This window comes from Stegostoma tigrinum, chromosome 25, assembly GCF_030684315.1.
Source record: "Stegostoma tigrinum isolate sSteTig4 chromosome 25, sSteTig4.hap1, whole genome shotgun sequence".
Classification (NCBI taxonomy): Eukaryota; Metazoa; Chordata; class Chondrichthyes; order Orectolobiformes; family Stegostomatidae; genus Stegostoma; species Stegostoma tigrinum.
Genome location: NC_081378.1, coordinates 11,253,347 through 11,262,479, shown reverse-complemented (window position 1 = coordinate 11,262,479; position 9,133 = coordinate 11,253,347). Strand labels below are relative to the sequence as shown.

The following is a 9,133-nucleotide window of genomic DNA, read 5'->3' as shown; positions in this document are numbered from 1 at the left end:
GCAGAGAAAAAAATAATTCCTAGAACCAGACAAGGGGGAAAGGGAGCAGTCAGATTATTCACTTTGTGTCACCGCCTTCATCCTGTGTTCATCTCCACAGAATGTATTCAACCTAGTTTTTAATGGCATTGTCTGATTTATTTCAGATTTCCAGAGTCTGCAGTGCTTTTCTTTACTTCATTATTAAACCAAAACACCAGCTATTACCAGGTAGTGTAAACTGTAAAAATAAAAACACTGGCCAAACAACTACAGGTTAGAATTTTCCAGTTTTTATTGTACATTTGAGGCTAAATTTGTACAGAGAAATGCCCATCTTTAATACTTTCACATGTACCACCTTTCCATGTGTATTATACACAGTTATAACTACATACCAGACAACTCCTTCAGCACTCACCTTCACAACACGTACTTGTTCCACTTCATGCTGCAATATTTTTTCTCCCATTCACAATGATATGGCTATTTGCGCCTTAGTCACTGATGCACCATCTCAGATCATGGTTAAATTTCTGATAACTCTAGCTAAGCAGCTTTCCTTTCCTTAAAATTTCATTAAATGCTCATTCTTCTCTACCTTCCTGCAACTTACTGTTATCCATCAACATCTGTTTCTTTGGTAATTCTCAGTAGTCAGAAGCACAAAACACTTTACACACTTACATTAACAAAGATCTTGTGCAAGATCATACAATAGGTGAATGGTCAACACAATCACAGGAATGGCTCAGATTGAATTGCATAACACCTAGAAATTGACTTGACAAAATTTTTGCTGATCTTAAAAGTTGTATACAATATAAGTATTTTATGTCTGAATTGTTAAGTAATTTTTCCTTTAAGTATTACATTGGATCTCAAATTTCCCTGGTTAATTACAAAATAACAAAAAACCTTAAACTACACAGCAATAAACTTAAATGCCTGCGAGGAATATGGATAAGAAGGGAATGTATTATACAAAAATAAAAATTGTTAAGACAGTATGTGCCATTGACAAAACTGCAACAAACGAGGCTCTATTTCAATTATGCTGCAGTGAATAACCCAGTAATTTAAAAATTACTACTGAATTATTGTCACTTTGTAAAAAGATCAGAATAGTTCAGCAAAGCTGACTTCATTTAATAGCTGCCATAAAACATAGAAAAACAAGATTAATCCTGCTCCTACAGCACAGTACAAACACTGTACAGAAGTATAAATAAAGTCCTTTTCCTGAACCAGAAACATGCATTCACACTAATGTTTCTGTTCTCTTTGTCATTTGTTCTTTTTGCTCAACTGTTTCAATGCTTTGTTTCAATAAGGAATCACAATGCTCTACCATTTCTTCCTTCTCTATGCTGTTTGGTTCAGAATCAGTCGTGTCCATGTTAGAGCCTGTTTCTGATCCACTATCTGCCATTTCTGCAACTTCAGAAAAGGTGGGTGACTGCACTTCTTGTGTGAAGTCAGCTGGCTGGGGTGAGCTTTGCTCAGATTCTTCATGTAACTCAAAGAGGTCCTTGTGGTCTACTGAACAAGGTGATGTCTGGTAGACAGACATTGCATTTCGTAGGCAATTCATCCACTGTTGTTTGTTGTAAACGTCATTGGCCTGGAGTGTATGCGAAGACTGCCCTTGTACTGAATGTCGAAAACGAACTTTGAAGATATTTTTAGCTGGAAATAAAATAATGATGTGAACATTTGTGAAAATAAGGCCAGATTTCTTACTGAATATCAGATAGTATGTAAACATACTAAAGAATTTGTGCAGAAATCAAATATCCATGTCTACCTATTGAACAGTGTATGTTACAGACATTATAAAATTAACCCAAACGTGTTCACTTAATAAATTACAAATTAACAGCAAGACTAGGCAACAGCAAGAGCTAAACTTTTTAAAAAATCCCTACAGTGTGAAAACAGTCCCTTTGGCTCAACAAGTCCACACAGACCCTTGGAGCATCCCAGCCAGACACATTCCCCAAAAACCCACCTAAACTACACATCCCTGAAATGTCCTGGCAATTTAGCATGGCTGATCCACCCAGCTTGCACATCTTTGGACTGTGGGAGGAAACCCAGGCAGAATGTGCAAACTCCATGCACACAGTTGCTTGAGAGTGGAATCGAACCTGGGTCCCCAGTGTTAGGAGGCAGCAGTGCTAATCACTCAGCCACTGTGCCGTCAAATTGTTTTGAGACAAATTGTTAAAATATCAATACAAAGTCAATTTTACAAGGAGTATTTCAATATCAAAGCCAGTGAACAAAGAACTATCTTGAGATGCAGCTAATTGACATGTTGCTAAGTTACTTGCTCAAATTTTAGGCATTACACAAAGCACAAAGATTATCTTGCAGCTCTAAATCAGCAATTTGTGCATCTATGGCACTCACTGTTCCACTTAAGCTTAACTCACCTTTGTCAGAATTGCCAAAGGCTCCTCTGAAAGAACCTCCCATTTTGGTATCTCCATCCTGAAGATCTTCCAGCAGAAGATCTTGAACTGGAATTGGCTGACGGTATACTTGGTAACACTGGCGGTCATTACGGGACACTGGCCGAGTCAGGACTAGGATTTCTTGGAACAGGAAGACATATAGTTTCTGGGAAAATAAAATAGCAAAATTATTACACACCTTGAAAGGAGATCCTTCATAAGGCATTTAATAAATTTTAAAAAAATCACGCTAGAAAGGTGATACACCTGAACACATTGATATCAGTTTCAGTTCAGTTCCATAGCTATAAATATAATAGTAAGAATCAAATAAACTGACTAATCAAACAGCAGTAAGAGGTAACTATTAGACTTACTGTTCCTCGATTGTTTCGCAGCTCTCCGTGGCAGAGCAGTGCTTTGCTGCTTTCAATTCGAGCATCTTTCTGTCTTTCATCCAGATAGTCCAGTTTGTCAATGTAGTACTGACAGTCAGACTCTCCTTTTCTCACATTGATGTCTGACAGAACTCCTTGAATAATGGCAATCTGGAAAGCAATATCCAAAGATTAGCAAACTGTAAGAACAATTATTATAAACAAACAAAAGCTAGTGAGTGAAAGTCAGGTATGGCTGCATGACTCTTCAGAGCAGAAAGACGTTGGAAAATTTTACTTTTGACAGAGGCAGAAAAGCAACAAGGGGGCAAATGGTGTCAAGGTGCAAGGAAAAAGACAAGGATTATTAAACGGAGGCAACACAAAAAATGTAAATTGTAAAAAAATGCATGGGCCAGCAAGAATACATGGAATTCAATAGAGACTAAAACAGAAAATGGACTCAAATGGAGAATTAGTTGCTCTTCAAGCTTACGGCATGCTTCATTTGACCATTACAGCAAGTCCAGGCATTTCTGACCAGAGTGGAAGTGTTCAACAAAGTCTGTGTTTGATCTTGTCAATGTAAAGAAAACTGCATCGCAAACAGCGAATGCAGCAAACTAGTTTGAAAGAAGTATTGTAAAATGCTGCTTCACCTGCAGGATGTGTTTGGGGCCATGGACAGTGAGGAAGGAGGTGGCGAATAAGTGCTTTACTTTCTGCAATTGCATTTACTTAGTTTACTTTATTGGAGGAATTTAATAAACTAAAAACTAAGTGAAGAAAACATGTTCAACTTTATATTTAGTTTAAAGCCTTATTACTTGTCAACTACTCCTAGCACTTCCACATCATGAACTTGCAACCAATGGTCCATGTAGGGTGCATGATGCACAGCATCCAAAACACATGGAGGCTTTGTGCAAAATGACCTTTGAAAGTCTCATACAACGTGGCCCATTTAAGATGCTGTGTAATTGTGTATGCACAAACAAAAAACCCCTCCACACTTCAGTAAATCACAGCTGCACACAGTAGAACAACAGTAAATATACATACAGAAATACTTGCAGGAAAAAAAGCCACTGGAAAGTTAAAATCGGATTCTAGAATTTATATGCAGTGTACCAAATACAAAAGCAAGTGATGGAGTACCAGAAACTGCTGCAGAAACTCAGCAGGCCTGGTAGCATCTTTGGAGAAAGAAATAGTTAATGTTTAGGTCCAGTGTCCCTTCTTGAGAACTGAAGGATGTTCACTGGACTCAAAACATCAACTTGGCTTTGACTCCACAGATGCTGCCAGAGTTTTTCCAGAAGATCTCCAGCTTCTGTAATATTTCTTTTGTTTAGATGATGGAATACCATGTTGTAAAATGTAATTATACTGTAGCAAGGGAAGGCAGACAAAAGATTCACCAATTGAAAACTCAAAAATGGGATTAATTTCCAACAGATGGAGGGCTTAACTGATTTTCTGAAAAAAGGTTTCAGGCAGTAAGTAAAGAAAATAAGGTAGAAATAAGAAATAATTCATTATAGAGGGTCAATGGAACATTCACAGGGGATATTAAAAAACAAGAAGCTAATATGTTCTTCAAAAGCAAAACAGATACATTTTTCATCTTAAGTTTGTAATTTTAATATTTTTACAGGTCAACAGATACTATAGTGCCAAAATTTTAATAAGTTGATCTACAGAATATAAAGCATGGTTTCAGTTTAAAAGTAATTTAATCCTCAACAACAAAATAGTTTTTATCTAGCACAGACACTTACTGCATCTTCCAGGCTCTTCTGATCCAAGTGACCAGTAGGTGTATGTCGCAAGATCTCCTTTAACAGTAGGGGGTACTTCACCAATCGGCTGCGAGGAATATCCAGGAAACTCCAAAGGTCCAGCTTCCTGCTGAAGGGTGACTCTAGACAACGCTGAAGGAAATCCTGCACCCTCTTGTCCTGCTTCTTTTGATCCAAGAGTGCTTTTGCTGCCAGTTGATTACTGCAGTATTCCTTGTATTCATCAAGCCGTGGTAACTGGAAAAAAAAAACGCAAACATGAACATTAGGAATGATTTTGCAATGGACTGAAGAAATGAATTACTTTGTATTGCATTTGAAGAGTGAAAAACTATTTAAAATCATAAGCTGTAATGTTCTGGATAATTCAACTAGGAAAATCAACGAGGAAGTAGCCGCCATAGCTATTTGTAAGCTATTTAATGCATTGCAAAGTCTGCCGCCCCCATAGAATTATACCGAAAAAGTTATTCTGATATGAAATTGAAGTGAAGGTCTTTCCTTTTCACTAAACCTTGGTCATTTTCAAATATATCCAGAATTACATGCTTAGACATAGTATTTGCAGTAACTTGAATGCACTCTCATACTACGTGGTAACTGATTCTAACCAAGGTCAGCATTTGTGACACAAGAACTATATCGACTGGAGAACAGTACAAAAAAAAATCCTTGTTAACCATCTGGGGGCAAAAGCTCCAATTTATATTATTTAAAGTGCCTGCATCAAGTTAATTTGATAATGGTGGTTATTAAACTCAACTGTACAGCCTTTGTTTAATCCAGAAAAACAAAAGTCTTGCTTCTGATTAAAGCAACTTACCCAGCTAACTAGAATTTGACCAATTTGTTCCACTGTTCCATCTTGTTTTGTAGTTTTTGCAAGTTCAGTCAGCAGATCTGGAAGAAAACAAATGAATTCCATTGTCAGCAGCTTCAATCATAAATCAATTGAAGATTTATAGAAAGAGCTCAAGTAAAAGGAAATTCTCTGCATTACTGTTTGTTGCTTACATGTAATTAATTTCAAAGCACTTAAGATTCAAAGTCAATACATCACAGTTGTATTTAACATTATGAATAGCTGAGGCAGTACAAGATTTGGTAGCAAGACAGTTAATTGTGAAATATGGTTGTGACTGTGGCATAAACTTTATCAGCATACAAATTGACATTCATTAAAAGATTTGACTTAAGACATGATATTCCACTCTATTAAGATCAACTCTGACATTGATTAATACTTCTTTCATAAAGAAATATTCACCTTCATGCAAAGGGATGTAAGAATCAAGAGCTCCAAATATCTGTGTTAATTCTTCTTCAGTCATAATTGACAACTTCAGCATAGGATCATGATAAGCCTGAAAACAACAGATTTGAGTGTTTATAATTATTTCTTAAATAGGTTTTTAAACTACAACAACAGGTATGAATTATAATGCTCATTCTGCTGGGTTGGTCAATTTTAAAGAAAAAAAAGACTGGCATTCTTAATAACCCAAAATTAGCACTGGTGCAGTTGATTTCAAGATGTTGCTACAATATAACAAAGCCATTATGAAGTCTTCTTGGAGAAACAGTGGCAGTGCAGTGGTAATGTCACTGAACTAGTAATCCAGAAGGCCAAGCTAACAGTCTGGACACAAAGGTTCGCCATGGCTGTTGGTGAAATTTAAAATTCAACTAATAATTCTGGAATGGAAAACTTGCATCAGTAACTTGAACCAGGAAACTGTCTAGTGCTTTAACACCCCATTTGGCACACTAATATTCCTCAAGAGATGGAAATCTGTGTTCCTTACCCAGACTAACCAATATGAGATTCCACAACCACAGCAACATAGCTGATTCTTAACTGCCCTCAGACCACCAGTAAACCAATCTGCTCAAAGGCAGTTAGGAATGAGCAACAAATATGTTGGTCTTGCAACTAACACCAACATCCCAAGTAAGAATAAACAAGAAGTTTGCTGTTGAATTCATCTTAATGAACATTTTTACACAATCATTTCATTATATCTAAGCCAGTAAACCTTACGCCAAATGGTCAGGGTTTATACATGTATATAAAACAAGACTTCAGAAGTAACTCTGACAAAGATTACTTTAAAAAGTATTTAAATTACCAAAGACTATGGTATTTTTAGTTTTAAAGAAAAAAGTATTGCATGACTTCACTAGAATACTGACCTTTCTTGCTAATTTTAGGTCTTCAATTAAATCCTGTTCCCCTCGAACCAGTTCAAATATAGCCTGAAAAACAAAAAGCAACTCCTGATGACATGTACTTGGCATGAAACAAGTGCAAAGAATGGCATGTTATCATGGCCATCTTAACAAAATAAAATTTAGTGGCCCAAGATTATTTCTCACTTAAATTTAGCTATGCGCATTTTTGTTGCATTTGAAAAGTTAAAAAGTATCAAGTAAACAATGTTCATGCAGGTGCAGCTGGTCAAAACCTAACCTGCACTTGGAGTACAAGATTAAAGTGTGAGAGTTTGATATCTAGTTAGGCTTAACATCAAATCTAAGTTAACTGCCTTGAGAAGAACAAACAATTGCAGATTTCGGAACAAATAATAGCACTGGTAGATCAAATTAAATAAGTAATGGATATACATGGTTAAATCTAGCCCCTCTAATTCTTAAAATAATGCCAACATTACAGGAAAAGAATGAATACACTAACATTTCAGCTTTCTTCAAGGAGATGCACAATGTAAAATATTTTTCTTCTGCCAGAAAGCATTTGTCTTCCAAAAAGCCTTTAAAAGTTTTCTTGGTATGTTTTGCCCTTATGCTAAAGCACCCCCCAAAAAACAAACAACTTTCTACTGCATGTAATTTATACCTCTTGCCGCTTAATTTCCTTCGAAGAAAAATTCTTCTTTGTACTCATATCTAGAGTCTCAGACCACAATTTGCTATTGCGCCTTTTAGGTGGAGTTGGGGCTGAGGCTTTGCTGCATAGCTTTTGAGAGCAACTTGGCGACTTGTTGTCACTGCGGAATGTGATGGATCTCTAGATAGAAAATCAGGACTGTTAGCATTCCAAAAACAAGGCAATAAAGCATTTAATTCAGATTTGAAGATAGCTTTAAAACAATAAAACTTTTGTCTTGAAAGGAAGACATTTCTTTGTGGATGATTTATTCTAAGATTGTGTATCTATGGTTTCATGCATGAGGAATCGAACAATAGCACCAGAGATATAGAGAAGGCTCTGGAAAGCTGATGTGCATACTTGCGTGGTGTAGTTCATTGTTATAGTTTCGGTGTCCTTCTTATATGTATTGATTGCATTATAATATTTCCTAGGTAAGTCAATATTCAGAAGGCCCCTCCAAACCAACATGATTTACACAATAATCAAGATATTTTCCAAGTCAAACCCATCAACAGACTTCTGTCTATGGCTCAACCACACTGCGCTAGCCTGCTGATTCCTATGGCCTTATCAGGGTTAAATTACACCTGATCAGAGGTTAGCTTTTTGACTTTTGGCCAGTGAAACATGTTAAACTTCATTTGAGGTCTATACCTATATCCAAGAAAAAGTGTATGAAGTTTGTTTTTATACAAATACAAATGAACTGAAAAAGTTATTTAGAATTTCATGTACATACTATAAAGCTGAACAAAAATTCAAGAGACCAGGCTTTTAAACTGAACTGTAGTATAAAATTTTATTAGCTTTAAGTGGTCGAAGCCAGGTTTGTACTGATAGAACTTCCCTCATCAATAAACACTTTATCCCTCCAAGAGGGGAGTCAAAAAGAGGAGAACAAAGTTGACAAAGATGATCTTACTATTAATTAAAAACCATCAACATTTCTCAAATAGTGCTTTCAACAGAACTGTTTTGGCCTGATATCAGACAGCACTAATCTGCTGTTAACACTTGTGGAAGAAGAGGGTGTAGACTTTACTAAGTGCTTTGTAGACCCAAACGTTTCAAAGTGCTCACAAAATCCTAAAAGCTATTTCAAAGTAAGGACTGTTAAGTAAAACAAAAACAGACAAGAAATGTTACCTGTAATGTTTGACCAAAGCGTCTGACTGCACCATTTTTTGATGGGGATATTAAATTTGCCAGAGATGATACACGTGACAAGGGCCGAACCCGCTTGTTGCTTGGTTCCTGGAAGAGAACAAAAAGTAGTTTGTGAACATGATGATTTTTGGGGAGCCCGAAAGAATTTTGACTACACCAGATCAGCCATAAGGAAGGTGTATGTTTGCACGCCAAATATACAAGCACTTTCAATATTCTCAAGGCAGGCAAAAACAATGTTTTGTTATTGACCTAGTCAAACTTGGCCAAATTCTACTCCTCAAGGTAGGAACAGTAACTGCTCTTAAGTGAGAGGCAAGAGGAAGAAAAGTTGTCTTGTAGTGAATAAAAATTTTGCTGTGTCAAATTGATGAGAATGCCCTAACCTTGCATTAACATACAGCCCTAGATCTCTTACAGCATGAACTAGATGTAAAAGAAAAAAGGTCACCTGAT

General features: G+C 36.4%; 1 protein-coding gene across 3 annotated transcripts in view; it reads right to left on the bottom strand.

Annotated features, from left to right (window-relative positions):
* Nucleotides 1–256: 256 nt before the first annotated feature.
* net1 (neuroepithelial cell transforming 1) overlaps nucleotides 257–9,133 on the bottom strand; it is a 136,784-nt gene continuing 127,907 nt past the window's right edge. For all 3 annotated transcript variants that reach the window (XM_048553731.2, XM_048553732.2, XM_048553733.2), the window contains 9 exons: nucleotides 8,657–8,764; nucleotides 7,475–7,645; nucleotides 6,811–6,873; nucleotides 5,885–5,981; nucleotides 5,441–5,517; nucleotides 4,597–4,854; nucleotides 2,816–2,986; nucleotides 2,418–2,604; nucleotides 257–1,668 (listed from right to left, as the gene is read on the bottom strand). In XM_048553731.2, coding sequence (XP_048409688.1) covers nucleotides 1,241–1,668; nucleotides 2,418–2,604; nucleotides 2,816–2,986; nucleotides 4,597–4,854; nucleotides 5,441–5,517; nucleotides 5,885–5,981; nucleotides 6,811–6,873; nucleotides 7,475–7,645; nucleotides 8,657–8,764 — 1,560 coding nt within the window. In that variant the 3' untranslated portion in view covers nucleotides 257–1,240. The remainder of the gene's footprint in view (nucleotides 1,669–2,417; nucleotides 2,605–2,815; nucleotides 2,987–4,596; nucleotides 4,855–5,440; nucleotides 5,518–5,884; nucleotides 5,982–6,810; nucleotides 6,874–7,474; nucleotides 7,646–8,656; nucleotides 8,765–9,133) is intronic.